This window comes from Thermobia domestica, chromosome 6, assembly GCF_964235325.1.
Source record: "Thermobia domestica chromosome 6, izTheDome1.hap1.1, whole genome shotgun sequence".
Lineage (NCBI taxonomy): Eukaryota > Metazoa > Arthropoda > Insecta > Zygentoma > Lepismatidae > Thermobia > Thermobia domestica.
In genome coordinates, this window is record NC_137459.1 from 140,124,972 (window position 1) to 140,151,499 (window position 26,528).

The 26,528-nt window shown below is 34.4% G+C and overlaps 1 protein-coding gene across 2 annotated transcripts in view; it reads right to left on the bottom strand.

Moving 5' to 3' along the window:
- LOC145688242 (cell adhesion molecule Dscam2-like) overlaps positions 1–26,528 on the bottom strand; it is an 802,178-nt gene that overhangs the window by 146,778 nt on the left and 628,872 nt on the right. The window contains exons 9-11 of one of the 2 annotated variants that reach the window (XM_081762176.1): positions 24,350–24,511; positions 16,422–16,706; positions 2,508–2,627 (exon numbers count right to left, since the gene is read on the bottom strand). In XM_081762176.1, the coding sequence (XP_081618302.1) occupies positions 2,508–2,627; positions 16,422–16,706; positions 24,350–24,511 (567 nt within the window). Of the gene's footprint in view, positions 1–2,507; positions 2,628–16,421; positions 16,707–16,882; positions 17,171–24,349; positions 24,512–26,528 lie in introns of both variants that reach the window. The other variant, XM_081762175.1, reaches the window with a different exon arrangement.

A 26,528-nucleotide genomic window follows, 5' to 3' on the forward strand; every position in this document is an offset into this window, starting at 1 on the left:
TTTAAATATTATATTATATTTTGAGGAGTACGTATTCTGCTTAATATTAAAACTTTGGAAAATGTTTTACACTGGTAAAACAGAATCATGCTAAAGAAATGACTTATTTGTCTTATATCTGTTCATTTTGTTTTTACTGAATATTATGCGTTCTTAAAGCAAAGCTTGTTTGGTATATGAATTTAATGTTCAGTTAATGGTATAAAATATTCAAAAATATTGTTTTAATGATATTTTTATTTATATTTTATGTATATTTTATTTATATCACAATGTTTATTTACGTCATTGCCAAACCTAACATATTAATATACTCGCCCTTCAAGTTCTATTTGGTCTAGGAATTAATTCGTGCGGTTTTACAAAAGATGGCGTAACTAGCTTATTGTCCCATAATTTCGTTGATCCAAACATGCGTTGAAAACTACTGTCATTGAGCATCTTGTTTAGTATATGTCAGTTACTTGAAGCAGAAACAACAACATTTTTTCTTCAACTGAAAATGGCGCATTTTGTGCCTGATAAAGTGTTTTTCCGGGAAGTTATTCCTCATTGCTTTAACACGAAGAAAAGTGCTACCGCAAGTCATCATATTTTAGTGGAAGTGCTTGATGACCATGCTCTAGCTGAGCGAACGTGTCAGAAGAGGTTTCCACGGTTTAAAGGTGATGATTTCAGCTTGGAAGACCAAAAGCAATTTGGACAGCCAAAAGAATTTGAAGATGAAGAATTGAGAGCATTGCTTGATCAGGATTCATGTCAAACGCAGGACGAACTTGCAGAAGCATTTGGAGTTGAGCAAACAACAGTTTCCAAACGTCTCAAAGCCATAGGAATGATTCAAAAGATGTCTTATTGGGTTTCACATGAATTGAAAAGAAAGACGTTGAAAGAAGAAAAACCGTTTGCGAATTGCTGCTTCAAAGACAGAAAAGGAAGAGATTTTTGCATCGAATTGTAACTGGTGATGAGAAGTGGATTCATTACGAGAATCCTAAACGAAAAAAGGCCTGGGTGAAGCAAGGTGAACCAGGTCCTTCACAACCGAAACGAGATATTCATTGTGCAAAGGTTATGCTGTATATATGGTGGGATTTGAAACGTGTGGTGTACTATGAACTTCTGAAACTTGGTGAAACTATTAATGGACACAGCTATCGACAACAATTAATGCGTTTGAAGCAAGCTCTGGCCTGAAAACGACCAGAATGGAATAACAGGCATAATAAACTTATTTATCAAGATGATAACACTCGACCACATGTCGCAAAACCGGTCAAAACCTATTTGGAAAAAGTCGGATGGAAAGTGTTACTCCACCCGCCATATTCACCAGACACTGCTCCGTCTGACTACTACTTGATCGATTGCATGAATAACGATTTGATTGGACAGCGGTTCACTTCTTCAGAAAATATCGAAAAATGGATCTTTGATTAGATTGCGTCAAAAGATGAGGAATTCTTTCGACACGGAATCCGTAAATTGCTTGAAAGATGGGAGAAAGTAGTGGCTAGCGATGGACAATATTTTTGTTAACGTATTCATTTACTTTGTTTTTGAAATAAAGCTTCAATTTTTATTAAAAACCGCACGAATTAATTCCTAGACCAAATAGAATAGGATTTTTCTGTTGTTATTCTTTTTAAACCTAAATCTGATTCTTCAGAAATTAACGTACTACGTCCATAATAAATGCCCTTTTATACCAATTTGACATTCACTTGTTGTTTGTTGCAGTAAATGTTCATTAAAGTTCACACCGTGTTCTAGGTAGAAAAAAAGGAAGCATTTCCTTATATGTTGATGAACCTGGCATTCCAGTTCAATGAAACTATATTTAGAACTCAAATTATCGTAAGTGCACTAATGCGTATAGCTACAAATATAAAATTAAAATAGGTCTAACGGGCAATTCTACTTTTGCTATCTTAATTTATTATTTTGTAACACCTTTTTTCTGTAGGTAGACCAGAATATTCTAAATTAAAATATTACCTTATGTATCCTTTCAACCACTTTTAACTTGTTAGAACATAGCATTAGTATCTTTCCTTTTAATCTTAATAATGCGTATACATACTAAATTTCATAAGATAATCACATGTTTTATATAACAACCATTAAAAGCAAAGTATCCTTGAAATTGCATGCTCTGATGTTTCATACTTTAAATCGTCTCTCAAAATGTCCATATATATATATATATATATATATATATATATATATATATATATATATATATATATATATATATATATATATATATATGGACATTTTGAGAGACGATTTAAAGTATGCAACATCAGAGCATGCCATTTCAAGGATATATATGTTAACCGTTTTTTCACTTACAAAACATGGTATGCATTGATAACGTTAGAAGCATGGAAACGCTAACAATTCAATTTTCCATAACGTTTGTGCAAAATGCTATATTTATTCCATTCCAATTAGTAACATATTTGTTCATAGATTTGAAAACACTATTGGACATAGCTACATACCAATAGCCTTGCTCCATGTAACATTTGGTCTTGGAAACCCTTCTGCTTGGCAATGAATAACAAGCGAAAGGCCTTCAGCAGCTTCCAAGTCTTGTGGTTCTTGAACCCAGAGAGGTGGTACTAGGAAATTAGAAAATTGCACTGATAAGTTTATTTTTCTTTAAGAAGTTAAAATATAGTTCTAGTTACGCTACATTATGTAGTAACTTCAGTGATCTAGTCTACAGTTATTAGACATAATACAGTTTGAAGTTAAAATCATATTATTACTGATAGATCTACAGTTTAGATATTTTACTCCACTCCAAAACTGATGTGAAATCCAGTATATTCTACTATAAATGTTATTTTAACCAATAATTACACACTGATCCACAAAGCGTTTTAATTCAAAAAGTAGAAAAAATACACACACAATTTTAGATGTAATAAACTAGTGTTCGTGAGCTAGTGCATGATTTACAACTCAATAATATTGCGAAGCAATATTGAATATTCAACTGTGACTTTAAAATTATTTCAATTTCTGTTTTGGGTACTGATAAATTAATATACGTACTTAATATTAATAAATTAGTATAATTAGTTGAATATGCTTAACATTATATTGCTTTGTATGTCTTTGCAATCCTTTAAGTGAAGTAAAAGAAGGGCAAAGTAATGCTTGCATCAGGTTTCTTACAAATAATGCATTTCCTTTATAGTTTACATATTATTAGTACTATACTATCTTATACTTAGTAGGTTGCATGAAGGATTAGGCATTACGATAATTTATAGTGTAAAGATCAGTGTGTACTCTACGTTTTGTTTCTGAACTAATAATGTAAGTTAATATATATCACTAGTAGCTTGACCCTATCAACTTGTGGAGCGTTTAAATTAGATAACCACACTGAATACGTGCTGCTACCCAAGTTCCCAACCCGGTCGACAGACAGGGTGGATATTGCTTCCAAGTGGTGCAAAAAGCTGCCCAACCAGAAGCACAAGAATGCGAAGGCTTCAGCTGTGTCATAACAGGTGGACATGCATGAGGAAAGGAGATCATATGGAAGGCCAGGGATGAATCTAAAGGCAGTGAATAGAGAAGGGACGATACAGTGTCGTGTGATCTATGAAGATAGTTCTTGCATGTGTATATGCAACATATCAAGTGGTAAAGAAGAGGCTATAGTAAGAAATTTTTTTAAAAAAGCAACTAATTGTACTTGTAGAAAATATTTTTCTTTTGCTTCTATGCACTGCAACACTTTTAATGAAATGTTTATTCAATTTCATGCTTTAAAGATACTTCCTTTCATATGCGCTTATAAATATAATAACAGGAAAGTTTCAAGTTGTGTACCTTAGATAGAATAGGCAATATTAAGAATTAACATACAGTTCCTGATTTTACGAATAAAAGTTTTACCCAGATTAAGAGTGCAGAGAAAGGATGCAGGATTACTAAGTGAAGATAGAAGTGCCATAGTTGAAAAGTAAGAAGGTACTCATATAAAGGCCTTGCTTGCTAAATATACACGCACTATGCAATCAATAATTTATTCAGAGCCAGTGAATTTTTCAAACACGTTGCTCATTTAAGTGCCACTTTAAACGTCAAAACTTCAAAATAACACATAAATATCTCCAATTATGAAAAAAGTACACAATGCAACATACTATTATAACCAATTTTATATATTTTGAAATGCCTATGTACTTATTTTCTTGCAGGTAAAATTACATATTACAACTTTTCATAGCTATTACACTTGAACAATTTTACTACTACATAAAATGTGCTTTATGTAGAACATTTGTACGTTAATGACGTGTCCTTTAAGAGCGAATATAATTAATTGCCTTCACAATGATATACAGGATGGAAGAATAAAAGGGCCTGGAATTGTAAAGAAGATATGTCTTCTGAACTGGCAATGCATGTTCGCATGCATAAAGCATGCAATTTCCAATATTTACGGAAAATATGTATAAAGAAGATAAACCATTTAAGTGAATTATTTCTATGTCGTGTTTCAAGAGGAATATAGTTACAATTTAAAATTATATATATATATATATATATATAAGAAAAGTACTACTGAAGAGCAGTAAAACGAAATATGATGAAACACATTTTTTTTTTTTTGTAAAATATGCTCATTCTTTGCAGTTTACAGTGTAATTACTAAACATTCCTACGTTTTAAATATATTTGTGGTGTTCATATTATAAAATTAAGTGCAACTTCTAAGGAAGATAAACATCTCAAAAACAAGTGCACAACGTTTTGTACTTAGTTATTTAAATAGTGTAATCCGAAATATTCAAATAATTGTGCAACTTTATTATATTTAATTCCAATTGAAATAAGTTCATTAAATTAATTATTACAATTATAATACGTGCTGTTAAATTGTTGACTGCTTCAATAGCTTATGATTAATATATTCATTTAGACAGAAATGTCGCTCATTCAGATGTATGTATATTATGATGTATGTATATTAATTATACACATACTCGTTAATACTGCGTTTTAAACGGTAATACTGACTCGGTATATATATGAATATAAAGCAATTAGTATGAAAATAGTTGCGTTGTTTATGAAAGCTATCGTAGAAGCGAATGATTTGTATCAAACAACTAAATTTAATTTGTATATTTTCCGAGAACTCAGAAACAGAGGACTTGGATTTCTAAATAATTTCAATACAGTGAGCAATATGTTGAAATTCACCTTGATTTAATGCCGATATCTCACAGAGCTCTATACATTTGTGCGAGTAGAATCTAGAAATGTAACATAATTTTACGATTGTAGAATTTGATTTTGAGTTTGGTCTTCCCTTCAGCAGCAAGACTATACATGGTGTTCCAATAGTAATGGTAAAAAATGAAACCATAGATTCCTGGCACCAAAACAAGTAAAAAACTTTACATAACATATAGTCCGGAAATGAACAGGGAGCTAGACAGCTTCGAATGCGGGGTAAAGGAACTTCACACCTGGTTACCGGGATAATGATCGGAGCTAGGAAAGCGGGTCAGAAATACATACATATCATATCGGCTTGTCTTTTTAAATGCATATTCAAACGTTTGACATAAGTGTGCAAGGGATTTCCCATACATCGTCTGGGGATTAACGGAATGAGTTTCCGGAACTGGTAATGCAACGGTGCAATAAAGATAGACAAAATACAGTACGAAGTTATGATACATGGATGACAACAGAATGGCTGTCAAAGCAAAGCATGCCTAGCATAGTTGTATTAACCGCAGGAACAGTATGGGAATTAAATGGTGTTTTACAAGGGGATGTGGATATTCAAACTTATTGAAATTCAAAACTTATGGGAAATATCCAGTTCTACAGAGGATGATATCCCTCTCATCCTCCTGGCAATTCTTACATTCCTCAGGGTAAATGAAATGTGATATACTCACAGAGATAATGAGAGTGCTTGTAGCGGCTTACAATACAGATATTTGGTGAATTCCTACATGACATATGAATAATCTCTAGCGTAGTTATGTAACATATGGTTAACATGTCAAGCCGATATGATTTTCAAGTATTTCTGAACCAAATTCCTAGCTCCTATCATTACTCCGGTAGGCAGGTGTGAAATTCCTTTTCTCCACCTTCGGAACTGTCTAGCTTCTCCCCTGTCTATTTTCGGACTATATGTCATATAAACTTTTTCTCTTGTTTTGGTGCCAGGAATTTGTGGTTTCATTCTTTACAAATACTTGTGGGACACCCTGTATGAGACGTGGATGTATAACTCAACGTGGGATCCGAGACATATGAGCTCCCGCCGGGAATTACATCCAGGTCTCCCACTCAAAATGTGCGTTCCCTAATCGCTTAGTCACAAGGGAGCTCACGAATATGGAACTAATAGGAGATGAGTGCACACATTTGAATTCACCTCTAGCACAAATGTCTTGTTTATAGTATCAACAAATAGAGAGTATTGCATACTGACAGCCATGAATACCCATGAATATTATAAGAAAGTTAATATTTTTGATTTGAAAAGGCTGTTCTTACCAACTCAATTTAATAGTTAAGTTCACAACAATTGACGATTGCGAAAACGACAAAAAAAAAAAAAAAAAAAAATAGTAGTTATACTAAACACCAATAGTCCAGTGCAATTAGTCAGAAAACTGTCCCAACCCGGCATTTTATAATAACAAGCTGGAAATTGGTGGAGATGTTCACATTGTTGTTCTGAACAACACATTCAAAGTCCAAAAAAAATCCCACTTAGGGAAACAAAGGTATGACGTCATCAAGATGGCCGACGAAAGACTTTATTCCTTAAATTTTAAAACTTCGTATTTTCTCAACATTTTAAGGTATTAACTCCATCCTTGCTTCATTTAACTCAGAATAGATTCAAAATTATTATTTATAATGACCTCTTATCATACACTATCGCCATCTTTAAATATGGCGTCTCAAAATGAAAGGAATGTGCATTTTCAATTTGAATTTTAATTTTTAATTGTGAAAAACTTTGAAACGGAGTTATATACGGGAAAATATTCTGAAGTAATTGCTATTTGCTGTTTTACGATCTTCCCAACGAGCCCAGAAGCATTGTTCTAGCTCTAAAAATAACGGAGCTAGCCAATTTAATGTAGAACTCGCAGTAACCGACTCTCTTTAAAAATAAGGGCATCAAAATCGTTTATGACGTTGTAAACGGGAGTAAACGAAATTCGTATTGCAAATAATACTTGCAATATTCAGGATGACTTCTGTTATATTTCTACCATAAATAAGTGTGAAATATATAGCTTACGGAATGTTCTTAAGAGGCAGATGTACGTTATAATTTTTTTCTAAAACTTAATTTTTCAATACTGAAAAATATTTTTCTATTTGATGATTCAACTGATCCATATTGTTTTCTTTTGAAACAATCCCTTTTTAAAATAAATATTCAAAGAATAAATTATATTTTCGGTTCAATTCTTTTTGGAGGTGTGTTATGCAAAATACGAGCAGAACTGCTATGATGTCTTCTGGTGTATAGGTTATATTGTATAAAAACAAAATATATATGATTGTCTTGTGAAACAAGACGCTTATGATTATAAAGTGAAACAAGTTAACCTTCAGCCATGAAAATTATCACATAACAAACAATAATTGTCGAACAGAAGAATAATTAATGAGTGTGGATGTCACTTCTGCTCATGTCACTTCTTATACAAGTAGTTCAAGCTCTTTCGTTTCACCGTCCTCAACTAGAATGTGTGAATGTGTAAACGGTTTTCACAGCCATGGCCAACACAATAACCTAAGCCACTTCTTCGGCATTCGCAATTTCGTTCGCAATCAGACTTACAATTACAAGATATGTGCAAGATATTTTCAGGTGCAGGGGAATTTTTGCTTGGAATAGGTTTGTATTGACCATCTAGTAACATCCATCCCGAATCCGTTGGTGATAAATTCGCGCGGTTCCACTGCTGAACCTGGTGATAAACTCGGTAGGAATGTTGCTTTGCTACAACTGATGTTGGTGGGAGTGAAGATAAGTTAAATTTTGACTTAACAGACTGTATTGCTGCAGTTCTCATGTATTGACGGTACCTTGCTTTATCCAGGTTACCATTTATATCGAAGTCATATAAATCTAGAAGAAAGGATTCCGCAGCATTCGCAATTTCTTCGTGAGTTGAATCTGATCTGTTAAGTAGACTTAAGACAAACACGTTTTCTTAAAAGAGAGTTCTTTAGAAATGTCCTAAAAGCTATCTCTTTTTCTCTCTTGAACGGCGTAGAAGTTGTATCACACCCATTTGCGACATGGAGGAAAAAGTATCAGGGGAACTTTTCCGAGGCCAGCTTGAAGTTTCCTAGTGCTGTAAACTTTGTGAGGATAGTCTCTTTTTCCTGGTATTAGCATCCAAACTTCGAAGCAATCTACATCAGCATGTACAGCCAAAAGAACTAACAAATCAATGTCTTCTCCTACAAGAACTGAAGATACTCCTGTTCTTGCTACGGTAACTGATGTTGAAATCGCCAAGATGTCTGTGTCGGAGGAAGCTTGAAGTACCTTAATACCCGCTGATTGAAGATGCTCTGTTAAAAGTTCTATAATCTTCTTTTGTTGGAGATGTTTGTCAAAACCAGTTCTTGGGATACAATCGATGGTTTGAAATAGTCGATTATTGTCTCCTTTGCTGATTCTTTACACCTTCGCCTCTTATGCTCTTCATCTTTCGTGCCTGGACCTGAGTAGCCATAAAAACGACATTAACTCTGTGTCCGTAGTGTTGCTGAATATATTTAACATCCTGGAGACATATCTGACGGAAGTTTGCCGCGCGCATCCACATTACACGATGTAATAGAAAACCCCCGTCGATTGTATATACGCGATCTGATTTTAATATGTTCTCGGAAGTAACAAGTTCCTCCAGAACAACGATCAATGCTGCCATCCATTGAAACACCATTAGAAAGCAGGTGGTCTTACGGCCACCTCGTACCTCAAGTGTTAGGCCAACTTCTCATCGCTTCGCACGACACATAGAATACCATCAAAAAGTTGTTTAGGTTTAACTTCAACATCTCTTTCTTTAAATTCTATAGTTTTGGCTACACTTGGAAGCGATAGAATCTTATCTCTTCTCTTCAGATGGATGTCACTAAACCTTTGACCCACAATTGATTTAATCGCAGCTACACCTCGATCTTGGGCCCCATCATAATTCACACTTTCATCGCCCACCAAGCAAGTAGATATTGAAACCAGGAGATTTGACGAGATTTGAAAAGGATTGTGCGAGTGCAGCCAGGTCATCATCCCCTGAAGATCCTCGTTGTCCCTGCCTTTCCAAGATTCTCTCTGTTCCACGTGTTGTTCTGAAGTTGTAATGAAAACATCGGGGAAGATTTCGACAGTGTCTATAACATGTGATGATGCAGGTATTGCACAGGTCCAGCGCACAACCACGGTTTGGTCATGTGTTAATCCATCAGCAGTCTTCATCGTACCCATTAACACTTGTTCTATTATCATATACGTCCATATTCCTGGCCAAAAGTTTTCTGTTCTTCTAATTGTGAAATAGCTATGCTTCATAAATTTGTCAAATTCTTTAGGACTCATGACTGTTTTTAGTTTCAGCATTTGTTGCAAGTAAGTGTGGGCAGGCCTTGCATAATTGAAGTTGCCTTGCAGCATGCAAGAAAGGGATCATACATTGGACACTATAAAGGTGAAGGTTCCAATCACCTGAACGTTTTGCTTTAATGAAGAGACGCATAATGTTAACCGTTTCGAAGTATTGCGCCCGTAGTTTCCGGTTCGATTTGAGGCAGCTACATTGTGTAATATTTCGTGTAACATATTTTGAATGTCCAGTAGACATTGAGACGTGGTTATGTGGCAATGTACCTCGAAGTACATGTAAGTGCATGCTTCTCAGTCTATGATTAAGATTTTAATTTACATTCATTTCATTTAGTAACAGCTTTGTAAGCAAAATTGCGCAGTTAGAAAATGCGGATGAATAGCTCGAGCATAGCATGCCCAGTCATCACGTGGCCTACTGTGTTCCTTGCTTAGATGGTACCCTACAGCTATTCCAAACCGCTACCAGCTATAATGTTTAGAACATCACCGAGAAATGACATAAATATGTGAAAACCAGCAAGACGCACAAACACGCACGAGAGTGGATTGTCTTTCTCTGCTACTAGAACCATGTCTATGGCTTTAGCATATATTGGCTGATCAAATGTCACTGCACAAAATTTTTGACTCATTTTCATGCATTGCTCCAATGTGTTCAGGAGACAAGTGTAAATTGTACTTGGGTTTCCTGGTACAAGATTCACGAAAGGTACAGGCTAAATGGCTGATGATTCGTATTCCTTCGGTCTTGCTTTGGTCATAGCGTCCATATATCCCTTCGAACTAGGGCTTGACATTTCTTCCATTATGTACCCCAACATCCAGCATAGACCAACTAGTCGAGCATTTTTTACATTTTCTGATTCTGGGAGAGCGGCGCTGATATCTTCTCCTTTAATTAAATCTCATTTTAGATTTTCTGGCCTCATAGCGTTTGTAACTTTGTTACAGATTTTATTTTTTCGTTTTTGTTTCCTTTTTCTATGCGTGAATAATAGAACCTCTATTAATTAGATTTTAAGTCACCAAATGTTAACAATAATTTGAGCTACAGCGCGATCTACTTATCAACTAATATAATGTAATAGTAAATTGTGGTATGCGATCACTGCTAGCTCAACATAAAACTTATTAGCTGAGTTAATTTTAGAGGTAGAACAATGATTTTGGGCTCCTTGGAAAGATCTTGAAACAGCAAATAACGATTACTTCAAAACATTTTTTCGTATATAATTTCGTTTCAAAGTTATTCACAGCTAAAGATTGAAATACAAATTGAAAGTACACATTTCTTTCACTTTAAGGCGTCATATTTAAAGAGAACAATACTGTATGACAAGAAGTCGTTATAAGTAATAATTTTTAATGTATTCTGAATGAAACGAAGCAAGAACGAAGTTTCTACTTTGAAATGTCGAGAAGGTACAACGTTTTCAAATTTAAGGGATAAATTCTGCCCTCGACCATCTTGATGACGTCATATCTTGGTTCCCCAAGCGGTAGTTTTGGGACCTTGAGTCTGTTGTTCAGAATAACAATGTGAACATCTCTACCAATTTTCAGCTTGTTATTATGAAATTTCCGGTCAAAACCTGAATGCACTGAACTACAATTAGCGCTTCTCCAATCCAGGTTACATAGATTTGTAAAATATGTAATATTGTTTACAGTAATTATGAAAATAAATATTTTGTTTAATTTTTTTTACTGCATATTAAATCAATTCAAAAATATGAACTACCAAACAGAACGTACTTGTAATATAGAACGAAAGAGAGTGAGCTTCCCAAGAACTTGAGCACACAAATTGGAAAACCCTAATTTTAAGTTTGCCACCACTTCTACAAAAATGCTTAATAGTATGTCGTTGAAAAAATATATCTTCATAAGTTGAACTAATAAACTTTGATTTTAAGTTTCGATGTGAATACATACATTTGTTTTTTGAGCTTTTCTACCTTCTGAGTTATTAACGGTATATTCGAGAGACAAAAAAAAAAAAACTTTAATTGCTCATTTGATCAAATTAATCGCTTTTAATATTTTCAAGCTATATATTAACTATTGATTATGCGATTGATATTCATTATATTAAAAAGTATTTAACATAATTTACATAACAAATCTGAATTAGTTTCCTATAAAAGATAGTTTCAGCATCCAAGTTTTATAAGACGAATTTTCGAATCTTACAATTTAAGTTAGACTCAAAATAGCTACTGAGGTTTCTCTGGGAATGGGATGTTTATAATTTCGAAAATTGAACTCCGGACTTTACACACAAACAAGTGGGTAGGAAGAAAACAGAAAGCGAGACAGAACAGAAGCTGGTTGAGCAGTTTATCCTCCACGTTCCACTTTGCAAAGAAACATCGCATAACACACAGCAAGAGTGAAAAAACTTGTTTTCGCTAAACTGGGTGTTCTTTATGTATCTCGATCTCCTGAATTCGAAAATGGCACTCAAAACATCCTATCGCCCACTGTTTTGGCACAAATCGTATACGTTGTCAATATTGATAACACATATTGAAGTATTACGTATATATATATATATATATATATATATATATATATATATATATATATATATAGATAGATAGATAGATAGATAGATAGATAGATAGATAGATAGATATAGATATAGATATATAGGGAACACGAATCATGCTGAAGTAGAATATAAGTTTAAAACAACAAAATATTGAAATATTCACACAGTGAACAGATGCATATATGGAATGTGGTACAAAAGATGCATTCCTTGGTTTCTTAGCGGTTATGGCGTGGCCCCTCCTTTTCCTGTTATGCGACATTTCCAGGTGCTCACGGTGAAGCATCCAGACGTAGTCGTCCATTGTCCGAACATTCCAAGTGCTCTGGTATCGTCGTTCCGTGTCCTTGATATCCTGATGGAATATTTCACCCTGCTCCTTATTTACAGCACCCAGATTTGGAGGAAAAAAGTCAAGATGCGAATGTAACAATGTAACTTCAAATTCATTGAGCATCCCAGCATTTTGAATTTCGTCAGCATGTTCTCAACTATGTTGATATAATCTGGGCTACGATTGTTTCCCAGGAAGCTTTGAACCACACACTTAAAAGCAGTCTCGGTTTCTTGGTCCGTGGCATTCATTGAATCAAGGAAGCCTTCCTCCAGCATTAGTTTGCGAATATCCAGACCAGTAAACACACATTTTTTCCAACTTAGCATCTGACAGATTGGGAACTTGTTACATAGATATTTGAAACAGCTGCCACACTTAGGTAATGCTTTGACAAACTGCTTCATTATGCCTAATTTTATGTGCAGAAGTGGTAAGAGTATTCTGTCTCTTTCCACTAGAGGGTCACACTTGATATTTTTGTCTCCTGCAACCAATGCCAACCTTCGGGGCCACTGTTCATGCTTCCAATGTTTGTCGCGAGTCCAAATGTCTCATTCACAGATGAAACAAGGGAACTTGGTATATTCTGATTGTTGACCTAGAAGCATATCCAATACTTTCAAATCACCACACACCATCCAATTGTGATCTTCATAATGTATGGTAGTAAGAAGCACCTTCATGTTTTCATACGTTTCTTTCATATGCACAGAATGGCCGACAGGTATTGAGGCATACATATTACCATTGTGCAGCAAAACTACCTTCAGGCTTCTTTTACATGAGTCAATAAAAAGTCTCCAGTCACCTGGCGCATACGGAATGTTCAACTGACCCATCAAATGTTGTATATCACTGCAGTACACTAAGAAGTCCTTCTGAACAAAATATTGTGTGAATATCAAGTCCCTTTGTCTGCAAAATGTAATGGAAGTACCGGGTACTAACAAATAACTTTCACGCAGTCTTGACCCTAGGAACTCTTCTTTGTCCTTTGTCAGTCCCAGATCACCGAGTACATTATTTAGATCTGACTGAGTGAACATAATAGGGCCCACATCTATGCCTACTTCAAACTCAGTATCATCTGTCTCCTGCATGGTATATATGTCATCACTGTCGTTCGTATCTAATGTCTGCGGAGGCTGTGGTATAGGTATATCCAGGCCATGTGGAACAGAACGAATCGCTGAAATGTTGTTTGGATACTCAATAGTCTTTTGTTGTTGTTGTTGAAACCAGCAACCTTAGAAGAGCTGAATTAGCAGTCGTCGGTATGATTATATTGCTCCAACAAGACCATAGGAATGCCAAATCGGAATGACTTCTTTCTTGACGCTCACCGTCGTAGATATTCTACACACATAACACACACGACCTGTGGAGCACATGTTTCATTGATGTCGCCTAATTTCACTCCGAAATAGGCATGGTAGACCTTTTTGACGAAATCAGTGATGTTTCTTCTGTCCGTTTTCACCACAAGTTTACCACAAATATAATAAACTCTGTTAGGAGGGTTCACAAAGGTCCGGGTAGACATTCTACACTAACAAGTACTTGCTTCCTCAAGCAACAGTGACGAACAGAAAGTGCAATTTCCAATGTGACAGTTCGCTGTGTGTCGGTAGGGGCGTAACTGTTGAACAGTTGAAAGCAATGCGCCGCTTCTGAGCTTTATATAGTGTTTTCGTATATATTATAATATTATTACATTGCATTGTCATAAATTGCAGATATAAACGACTTTTGCCAAAGCTGCGGGTGATACAATATCCTGAGTATCATTTTCGAATTCAAGAGGTCGAAATACATAAAGAACGCCCACATTTTCGAAAAAAGTTTGTGACCTTGCAATCGTTGTATTGTGAATTGTTCATGAATATAACTAATATTCCTCGGCTTTATATTTTAATAGACCGATGTTATGATTGTGTTTTTTTTTTATCATTTTAAGTTAGCGAAGGAACATTCGATGGAATTACAATTTTAGATGCTCATTCCGTTAGATGTATCAATCTTAATATTTTCAAATTCCACATTAAACGTTGATTATGGGAATTCTATCCACTTTTAAAAATCCAAATGTTAACGCAAACAGGCACGTATCATTTCGAAAATGATTTTTGACATTAGTAACAGTACTAAGTCTAATAAATCAAGATTGTCTTAGTACACGAAGTTTGTAATTAATTTGCAAAGTTGCATGACGAGGTTAGGGAAATTAGTTCTATTGCGGTAAACTGTTGAACTAACTGGTTAATGTGGCGACGGATATTATAATACATATATTCAGTTGTTGAGTAAATGGAGACATTTATAGGCCATGGTTGATTATCTACACAATCAATTTAAGTAAATCTCTGCTTGGGAGCCTTCTTTTGTTGGTCTCTAACACTATGCGTATATTATTTAAAAAAAGTTCGAAAACATTATGAGGAGTTATGTGACAAAAATAAATATAAAAAGTAAACAGTTTTGCTCATTTACTTTATAAATAATAAAATTATTAACAACATCCTGATACATTATCTTCATGAATTTATTTTGCAGTTATAAACTTGTATATAAATATGCTCTGAGAAAATTACATTGTCTTGTTTCAAGACGTAAGTTCGAAAGCAGTTAGGTGGGTTCCTAATAGCATTCTTAAGATTATTTTCATAATTTAGAAGTGTATTCATTTTTTGTGACTTGAGTTAAAATGATGTTGGTTTATATATGTATATATTTCTCGGTACACTCCTGCGTATAAAGAGATGTAATACAAATATTTTTTTTCTACACATTAGTTTTGATTATTTTGCTTTTTGATACCTTGCATTCATAGCAATACATTACCAGTAAGTATTTTCTATTTAAGGCAATATATTTTCCATTCCAGGTATTCATAAAAAAATTCACATTCTGTTTATTTGAGTGTTAACAAATATTTCATGAACTTATATCTGACGGTAATGCAACAACTTACAAAATTAAACAAAATGGTATGAAGAATATTAATTATACTTGATTGTATTCGTCGTGTATGAAATAAATAGAATTGCAGTACTTCGTAAACGTTATGAATATCACAATCATAATGTTAAACCTTGTCTACTTTTGGACTGCCAGTTATTGATCTCTTTTGATACTAGTATATTAACATTATAATAAAACAAAATCCCATCCCACCCTTTTGTTTAACGATAATCAAATGAATACCTACAAATTAATACATTCTAAAATATATATTACTTACTTAATCTTGTACAACTAGGAAACATGCTTAGTAGTGTAGCTATGAACCACGATATAATATAGGATATCCAAACTGATTTAACGATTTGAAATATTATCCTATGGAATTAAGCTACAAGATAGACAAACAGCGTCTTGTAGAACAACTACGAACGTCGCAATGAAGCTATACGAAACGTTGCCATGTAAATCCAAGTCCTTGATATTTCATGATTACCATCCTTACTGTAGCCTCTCCTTAACTTTGCGAACTAGTTATCTTACCAGCATAATTGGAACAATGAGTGCTGAATAATGACACAATGTACTCTGTGCTTAGTTATGGCGCTAAAATTACTGTTACTACTAATTATACTACCTTCTTGGCGTATTCAGTCTGGAAGTTACAGCAACCACCTGTGCGAATGATTACAACCAAATAAATGAAACAAACGAGTTTAAAAGTGCCAGAACGAGATCTCTCAAAGGAAGGTGAGTCAAAACTGAGTAAAAAAGAAAACTGTGCAGATAGAGAAAGAGTGAGTGATTGATTTTGTGAAATATACGGGGAAGTGGCAGGCACATGCCGTAACAATATCACGCATGCAAAAGTCATGCAGAATTTTTGGAAACTCCTACTTTACCGCTAACGACTAATTCCGCAGTATGGGAAACTTCGGCTACCACGTTCTTCGCTATGCAGGTAAAATTCCCTGTATGGCTAGAGGTGACTTTGCCAATAACAATCGTGCTAGAGTAATCATCTATGACTACTGTCTTTAATCCCAGAGACGGAGGGATGGGTTTAGAGTCTTTCAACCATGATATGGTAAACGGGGGGTCGCCGCTTTCAATACCACAAGTCAGTTGGGCACGTATTCCCTCAGACAGGTCCTTGTTAAAAGAAAAAGGAGCTATCCTAGGTGGAACTGCAAGACCAAGTAGTAGGTGAGCGTCAGATTAAGAGGAAAAAGTAATAATAATGATAATAAGATTTAGATAGAGATCAAGAAGACCCAAAAATAGTAGAAGTATAAGTTGTAGCTTGCAAAGGATAGAAATAATCGATCTGAGACTCAAGTAAAGAGAGAGAAGCCGGATTTACCATGAACAAGCAACAATGCTGTGCGGGTATTCTCAGCTGCGGGATTTTTGGCCACACATGTGTAATTCCCGTTGTGACTCGGGGACACTTTGCCTATGACTAAGGCCAAGTCGTATGCTTCGATCTGGACCGTCTTAGCATCCGGTATGTGTTCCTGCACAGGCAGGCCGTCCTTCATCCATGTAATGCTGAGAGGGGAATCTCCCTCGCTAACTACGCATGTGACGTGCACTCGGGTGCCCGCCTGGATGTTGGCCGGAAAGTTGAAAGGCACAATTTTAGGAGGGACTGTAAAAAGTAAGATAATGATCTGGTCACTGTGGACTCAGTATGCTTAAACAAAAAATAGCAAGAAATTTATTATTAGACACAAAAGTTATAATGCGGGGTACACTTTCACGTCAAAAAATTTTTTAACATTGCGAATAACAAAAATAATTTTATTAAATATCAAATTATCATGTAAAAAAATAGTAAATGACTTAATCCGATTGTCTCATAACTGCTCTCTTTTCAGCGCATTAGAAACTGGAAAATTGAAAGCTGATTTTCAATATATATATAAAAAGCGATTAGAATGAAATTTAATATCCAGTAGACTCATATATTTAAGAAAAAATCGAATTAATTGGTTGGAAAGAAAGATAATGTTCATTTTTGTGTGGGATAGATGATAAATATTGCATATGGATTGTCTCATATAATGTTGCAGGATGCATCGTTTTAGATGCGATGCAGCACCTGAAACAAATCTTATTTTACAGGATAAAACATATTTCGGAGTGCCTCAAGTACAGCTACAATTACTAAGTCTTCTTTCGTTGAGGTACAACCTCTTTCCTTGCTATTTTATCTTTCCGATAGCGATCAGGAAGTTACTAAAAAGTGTTATGACCAACTGTCGTATAATCTTACTAATTGAGAAAAAAATAACTATATGGAAACTAATTCGAATATCGTCCATATTGGAATATATTAATTTCAATACTTGCACTGCAGTTACATACACTAGAATATTTCAGTGCATTATTAATGCCAACTAATATTAGTTGAAGCTATTTTTTAATAGTATAGATAAGCAACGCCAAGGAAAAATCATACATATAAATCACAAGAATATACTCTCATACTAACTTTATGTAGAGTCAAGGTCTTGAGTGGTGATAAAAAAAAAAAAAAAAAACATATTTACGTGTAAAATCGATGGTGTACAAATCGCGGTAATTTCTGTTTCCAGAGTGCCAGTTCTTTACCTGAACATCTCTGGCTACCACACGTTTAAATGAAATAAAATATCAAGTGTGACGCTCAGTAATTTTAAATAGATTATACTTAAAGATTTAGGTTAGACAGCAGCTCGATAATAGAAGATTTACTACTGATGCGAAAGGTCGTAATTCGGTATCAGGATCTGCTGGTCTTGTAGTAACAGAAGAACTGAAAGAGAAATTCATTATTGAGAACATTTATGTGCATTAACCGTTTGATGGATTAGTCAGTAGGGATTGGCGTGTATCTGTTTTGAAAACAAACAAAAAAATGTTCTTAGGTTTTAAGCGTAGATATCTAATCATAAAGCGTATATGTACTCTGAACTGCAAGCATGGCATTCCAATATCCGTAATTAAGAACAACTGTTTCGTCAAATATGCTTTGTTTTAGTTGCGAAGATTTTGAAAGGGTGATATTTTCTGTAGAGTGATTCAATCTTGCGTTATACAATGGATGTTCTGCACAGGACTAGTCTCTTAGCCTCCACCACAGAATTGCGCATGTAAAAGCTACGTTAGAGTGACTTGTACATAGAAACTTGAATGGGTGTCAGAGGTTCCAATAATTCTTTGGAGAGAAGACGCTTTTATTTAGATCATAAGACAATTAGGCCATCTTATTCTCATTTACATGTTATCACCAATCAGCTTTAGCATATAGATTATTACAGAAAAAAAAACTCAAATATTTCATTTAATATTTCTTTGAAATAACTAGCAAAATTACAAAAAAGAAAAAAAAGATACTCTCAATTTGACAAATACATACGGAGATCTCTGTACTGTAGTGATCATTCTGTCCTTGGGCTTTCCATCGCATACATTATATGCTCAAAAATATTAACATTTCGACTATAAACTCCAACAGATTAAAACTGGTGAAGGATATTTTCTAAGATTTACTTGCTGCAGTTGTAAATTACATTAGGTTGGTGAGAATGAAAAATCCACTGCAATTGCGTTATTTACAAAGGTCAAAAGGTGAAAAAATAAGCTATGTGTTTATTGGAAATAGTCGTCATCTGAAACCATACATTTTTGTCGTAGCTCAACCAACAATTAAATTTCGTAGATTAAAAATTCTGAAGTCTTAGATAGGAAGAACTTCTCAACCACACTTTGCACTATCTAATCACCAGGAAATATCTTCAATCCCAAGGAGTGATCGATATGATAGAAGGGGTGGTACTCAGTGGGCGATATATCGGGGAAATACAGTGTATGAGGAAGAGTTTCGTACTGTAATTCATGGAGAGCCTTTGCACAACAGCACTTTCGTACATGAGATTACTATATATGTGGTCCATTTCTGGATGCTAACTGACAAGTTTGCAGCGTGTTTCATGGAATTTAGCTACAACGATCTGCATTGATGGTTTCACCTCGCCTGAGAAAGACGTGATTGATCACTCCTGACATAAACTACCAAACCAGAAACAATACCTTCTATGGGTGAGAAGGTGGTTTTGTCTGTCCTGGACGTTGATCACGTTCCAACCATTGTCCTGACCGTTTACGATTGTCATAGTAGCTTCAGTTTTCATCAAAATGAGTGTCCAATACACCAAACTTTTCCGGATATTCCTTACACTCACAGAACTACACACAACCAGACAGGGATTCTTGCTGGTTGGTGCCAACTCATGCGGCACCAATGTGTCCAACTTCCATTTTTACCTTATCAGCTGCACGAAGCAGCCGTATGACAGTAGTATGGTGCATATCTAACCAGTCTGCAGTGATACTAATAGATTTCAGAGGGCTTGCTTTCCCTGTTTTCCAGAGGAGCTCATCCGCACATGAGGCATCTGTGCTCATGGGGCTCGATTTGCAATTCTGTGTCACAGGAATAAAGTTTGAGAAACCAACATTGAATAGTGTCTTCATTCCCTATTTCTGGCCCAGATGCACAGATGCGTATCTCTCTGTGAGTTTGTTTGTTGTTTTGCAAATCGTCCCAATCTGAACTCATAAGGGAAACAATAAATCAGAATTGAGTGTTCTGTATAATGTATTTTCATACAATCCTGTCCAACAATTCACTGAATTCTGACTATCTGGGTACTCCTAACTGTTTGCTGGAAGAGTACTGAGTTTGTGACGTTAACTGTGTGACCATAGTCCGTTCCTATATTGCTGCAGAGGTGAGCTTTTCACCAGATGTCAAAACTGAAATTTCATTCTCACCAACACAAGGCATTTCTCATATTATTTGTCATCGAATGTTTAAATGCTTATAAAAGAGAGAAGTTATGAGACATTATCACCAAATAAAGTACAAAAAACAAATCCGGCAGTTCTCTTGTATATCGTGAAAATCATGAGTCCCGTCATTATACAAATAATACATGAGTATGTATCGTGTAACTTCGTACACAACACATACATACATAATATTATATATATATAAACACAAACAATAAAGCTACAATGTTATGTACCCAAAGTCATAATTTTAGTTAAAACGTAAGTCCTGTTGAATATAACAATGTAATGGTCAAACTGTAATTGCACAATCTTTTTAAAGTATACATACGCAAGGTGAACATGAACATGTTTATTAATGGAAATCATTAGTTTCATTCAATGTTAAGAATAAATTGTGAAAGACACAGACAATTCTAGCCTTAACAAACAAATTACGGTAATATTTGTTTCTTGTGTTATAACATGGAGCCTTTTACGTTTGAATGTCACATTGTAGACACACTTCCCATTTTTATGCGGGAAAACAATTTAAATCAGTTTTTAATTGGTGTCTTATTACCAACAACAATGATACCAATATCTAATAACAAAACCATATTTCTTGATAACTACTTCATTTTTTTTATAATATTAAAAGCCATTTTACTATCATAAAGTCAATTAAGCCTTACTTAATGCCTTAAGATATTTATTTTAAAAAATATAAATCATGACAAGATAAATAAATATAAAATTTTCACTTCATGCTCGAGTAGGGTTCCGATAACTTTAGATGTAAAACCAGGACAACCCACGAGAATTTACAGTGTATTTATAATTTTGCATTTTCTTCTTCCTGCAATACCAAAGTTAATTAATAGCTCAGTTCTTACCAAAAGTAAGTAACCTAGAGTAAATTATTCCTGTTAGTTCATTATCGATGATTAATAAAAGCATAAACTTTTAAATATCTCATGAATAATATTAATTTATGATTTAGAGAGAAACTGGTGCATTTTGAGTTTCGGACAATTCCTGAGGAGACTTATGATGTAAACCCAAGATTCTCTCGACTAAATTGGGATATATCTGAGCTCCATGACTGAGGAAAATAATGAAATGAAAAAAAATAAATTAAAGCTTGAAGCTTTACATCCCACGTTTATGCCGGCTAAAGTAGACGGTGATGATGAGACATGAATGAAATGGTGGTATGAAAAAAGTGGGAAAAAACTGGAGAATCTCTAGAAAATCCACGCACACGATGTTTGTTCACCACAAAGTTCACCTGGCGCGAGCTGAGTTCGAACCAAAGACCTGATGCACCATAGGTGAACGCTCTACTACTGAGCTACCACGGCCGGAGGAAAATAATGCGTATCGCTTTAGTAATATACAGAGTGTTTGAAAAAAACTCTCTAGTTTTAAGTATAAATTTAATTGGGAAAAGAATGAAATCTTACATCAATGAGTACATATCAAGAAAGATAATTGTTTCAAGTTTTGTTTAATGTTGATAGACTTCAACGTGGGATCCATTTGTGACCCTGCTCACGTCGAGAGGATATTCCATTTCTCGCCACGTATTCAACAACATTTCATGTGTAACTGTCCCAACCACCGCGACGATTCTTTCCCGTAAATGATTAAATCCCGTCTCTGGTCTTTTCACTGTACACAACATTTTCATGTGGCCCCAAAGAAAAAGTCCAGTGCGGTTAGGTCTGGGCTTCGTGGTGGCCAAGATTGCTCTTCACTGCACATTTGCCTGGACTGAACTGAGGAAACAGAGGAAAAAACAGAACTGGCGCCGTCTCAAGGTCAAGCAGACCTACCAACTGCAGAGGAGTCAAACTTTTAGAGTTGGTGAATCAAATACCGCAAACTAGAATAGTGTATGTCACTTTGTACAGATTCTAGGACACATTAAAACTAGGCAGTTCTTTTTCAAACACACTGTATAATCACTCTAGAGAGAATTGATCATACTCATCTTACTAAGTTCATGCTTATATTAACTTCAAACTTTTGTCTTTGTTTCCTGGTTTATTTAAGTGTGTCTTTCTCAATCAAAATGACATGCACTTCTCACACATATATTTCTAAACTTCTAATCTCCTTTGAGCAGGTAGACTAAAATTATTCAAGTATCAGATTACAGTCCAGTACATTTTTAAGTATTAATCTCAAACCATTCAGAAGACAGAGATGCCAGTAAATCCCACATTTTTTCACTGACACACATTCTACAAAACCTACAGGATACTTACTCTCAACGTAGAAACTTGAAATTCAGAAGAAATATAGAACCTAGAATATAAGTAGATAAACAAATCTAAACCCTCACTTTCCCCCCTTTCAATAAACAAAATAGAAATTAGATATTTCATACCAGTATTTACATATAGGATCCAACTCAAGGCTTATTTATAGCCTACATAACTTCTTGCTCCATAAAATTAGAAACTATAATTGAATACGTTGTTTAAGTCATGACCCAGTGAATATACTCACGTTTTAACCTCGAAGTATTTATGAGACTTACTTCCCAGAATATCATATTTTGTCGCTGGTTGACTGAATGACTAACTCACTCACCGAAACTCACACAGAATTGCCTGTAAAGTGGAAACTTTGGCACAAATGTAGGTTTTAGGGTCCAAGTGAAGGAAAAAAATATCAATACAACATTTTTCCTCAATCAAAGGTATGTGTTGAATGGTTTAATTTCATTAAAGAGTTCAAGGTCTGTTTGCTACTTCCATTTAGCTCTCCGTTAGTAAAATATTTCGAACACATGGAAGGTAGGCCCCAGTTCTAATTTATATATCAATTTGTTTAAAATATCTAAAATGATGCCAAATTCTATAGCAATTCTGAATTTCGCAAGTGCTGTGATGAAAATAAATTCAATAAGTATTGCCTCGTCAAATTTTTACTTCACAAGTGTTTTTCTATGTGAAAAGATATATAACATTGACATTTAAATAAAGAACTTATCAAGTAAAAGCGTGACAAGACGATATTTTGAGTCGGTAGAACCCATTTTCAGCACTAAAGTTACAAATCTTTTAGCTTTTTGAGTTTGGTTGCAGTTACAATAGAACTTAACACAGTTTCATATTTTATGTATATTTTCAATTTAGTTTCTTTTTATATGACTTTGAGTACATACGTAAATAACACTTGTAATTATATTATCAGTAATGTCAGTTGTTATATGAAATGCATTTTAAATGATATATATATATATAATACAATGCAGTCATATGAGCACTAATTATTATTTTATGAGCTTTTGTGACAGTGATGATAATCCAATATCATGAATAAAATACATTTTCAAAAATATAATTCATTTATTATAAATAAGAAATTGTTAAAAATTATTGATAAATAAGCATGTTCAAAATGTTGCCAGAGTGTATTAGACTTACGTTAATCGATCGGTAATATAAATTGTTGGCAATATGGAGATAGGTAAGCTGTCTGAAGTTGAAGAAACAATATATTTCAATTTAAATTTCATTAAGAATACCTTCGTTAAACAAACACATTTTAGGAGATAATGCAATAGTTTTAGTTAACAGCTAGATCTGTGTTAACTTTGTGTTATATTTCAAACTGAGAAAAATTCTTTTTTTCTTACTTTAATGGTAATCAATATTACTAATTGGGAGAGGAAACGGCAGTTTCTTTAATACACTTTATAATAAGTATTTGGTTCAATGTTCAATGTAAAAGTATTTCATAAGACAGGATTTAGTATAGTTAACTAATAATATATGATTGTCTTTAAACATGTAATTACACCAACCACTTTGAAATTACTAGATTGATTCGAATACAACATTATATAAGAGTATTAAGTATTTACGCAAATATTATTAGAATGATTACTTATGCTGTTCTGAGTATGCTATAATATTCTTTTTTAATTTATGTAGGTAAAAACAAATCAAAAGCCATTATTCCTGCGTCATTTTACTAAAGGTTGAACTGGACTCACCCATAACCTGTACATCAACACTTTTACTGTCCGAATGTCCTTGTTTATTTTTTACGCTGCAGGTATAAGTGCCTCTGTCGGAAGTTCTATCTACGCTGCGAAGAACTAACGTACCATTTAGAGATACTTCTTGTCTATGATTTATAGGAAGACGTTGGCCATCTGCAAATACATACGAAAATACTAATTGTAAGACTTCATTTAACATTGAAAGATAAGCCAAAATATCACAAAGCGTGTTTTTATAAAGACAGTTTATGCACGTCAATACATGAAACAAATATCGTAGATCATGTACTATAGCTAGTTATGTTATCATGATTCCATACAGGACATTACAACAAACACGGATGAACATAGTCTTTGTTGGTTAAACGTTTGCTGGTCAACATTGATTTAAAGCATTAAATGAACCATATGTCAAAATATGTTCTTCGTTTAGGTAAACCTTAAACAAACATATATTCCGAAGACTTAAAACATATACATTTTGTCAGCTTCAGGCTAATCATTAATAGTTCTACAATAGTATCAGTGTTAAGTGAAAAATGTGCAAAGGTGGTATGCATAGTTAATATAGTTAATGAACGATACCGACAAACTGTGAGATATGATTCCTCACATCTAAATAAGACAGGGGTGCCCACAAGGGGGGGGGGCTATGACGCAAACTGCGTCATTGAAATATTTGGGGGGGTTGAAAATCTATATAAATATGTTTGAGGGAGTGTAAAAATTAATCGAAAATATTTTTTTTTTCATGGAAGAACACCTACGGATACACAATTGAGGGGGGGGGTGCGTCATGGACATGAGGGGGGGTGGGCAACACTGAATAAGAGATAAATTCATATGAATTTGAGGGGAGAAGTGCATAATTTCAGAGCTAAGATCGACCAAAATCGTAAAAAAAATGTTTAATTTGAAAACGCGCTATTTCAAATTAGAGGAACTGTGGAGTGGCGATTCAAGCTCCACGGTTTCTTGTATCCTGAGTAACACGAGCTGCGATGTTTTGTTTTACGCTTATACATAGAAAAGTGAAATATAACAGAAACGTCATTTTGGAAGGGCAGGGAGGGGCAATTGCCCCTGATTTTAAGATGTATATAGATTTTAACAACACAGTACTAGTAAATCAGTAAAAAATGCGAAATTTTACTTATATCAAGGGGTCTTGCCCATCAAGAAAATCTGAAATGAAGCTCCTGAAATATACTGTTACAAAATATATCGGATCTACAGTTGAATAGTATTTACCAGAGTATAGACGCAAAGAAGATGCAAACCTAATAGGGGAAGACAGAGCAATAAAAAGAAATGTAGATGTCTTAATAAACGCTTGCAGTTGGGTTTAGAAGTAAATGCAGATAAAACTAGACACGTGGAGGTTCACCTGGACCGAATACTGCAAATTATCGCTGCGTCAAAATATTAAATAATACTTTCTATAGAGCTGATATTTTCAAATATATAAGATCAATAGAAAGAGACCAAAATCATATCAACGAAGAAATTAAATGTCGACTAAAAGCAGGAAATTCATGATATTATCTAACTGGATAGCTTTATAAATTATTATTAGGGACATCAAGTGTAGGAGGCTCAAGTGGGCAATTCATGTGGCCAGAATGGGAAAAAGTAAGGATATTTTCAAAGTATTACTGAAAATACAATCGAAAAACGTCCATTAGGAAAATCTAGACGCAAATGGGAGGACAATATCAATATATATCTCGCAGAAATAGGAATACAAAATATATACTGTATCCTGTTAGCTAAGGACAGAAGCCAATGGAGAGCTTTTGTGAATGCGGCATTGAACCTCCGAGTTCCACAGACCATAGAGTTTGTTAATTGTTATTTATTTATATGTCAATTGACAATGTTGCTAAGGAATTGTCTAGTTTTTTTTTTTTTTTTTTTTGTCTCTGGCTAACGATGACACTCATTCCCTTACGCACATATTACTTGTAGATTTAATGAGATAGACACACAAAACTTTCACATTAGATCTGGATCATAGATTATTTACATATCACAATCTGAATTTTGATAACTTAGGTTATTAGCTTATTTACTTTTCTAAGTCTCAATAATTTAAAGGTCGCTTCAAGACATACAATCTCCCAGTTTCTAGTTGAAGCACAACTCTTCGTTTTCCCTTCTTGATTTTCAG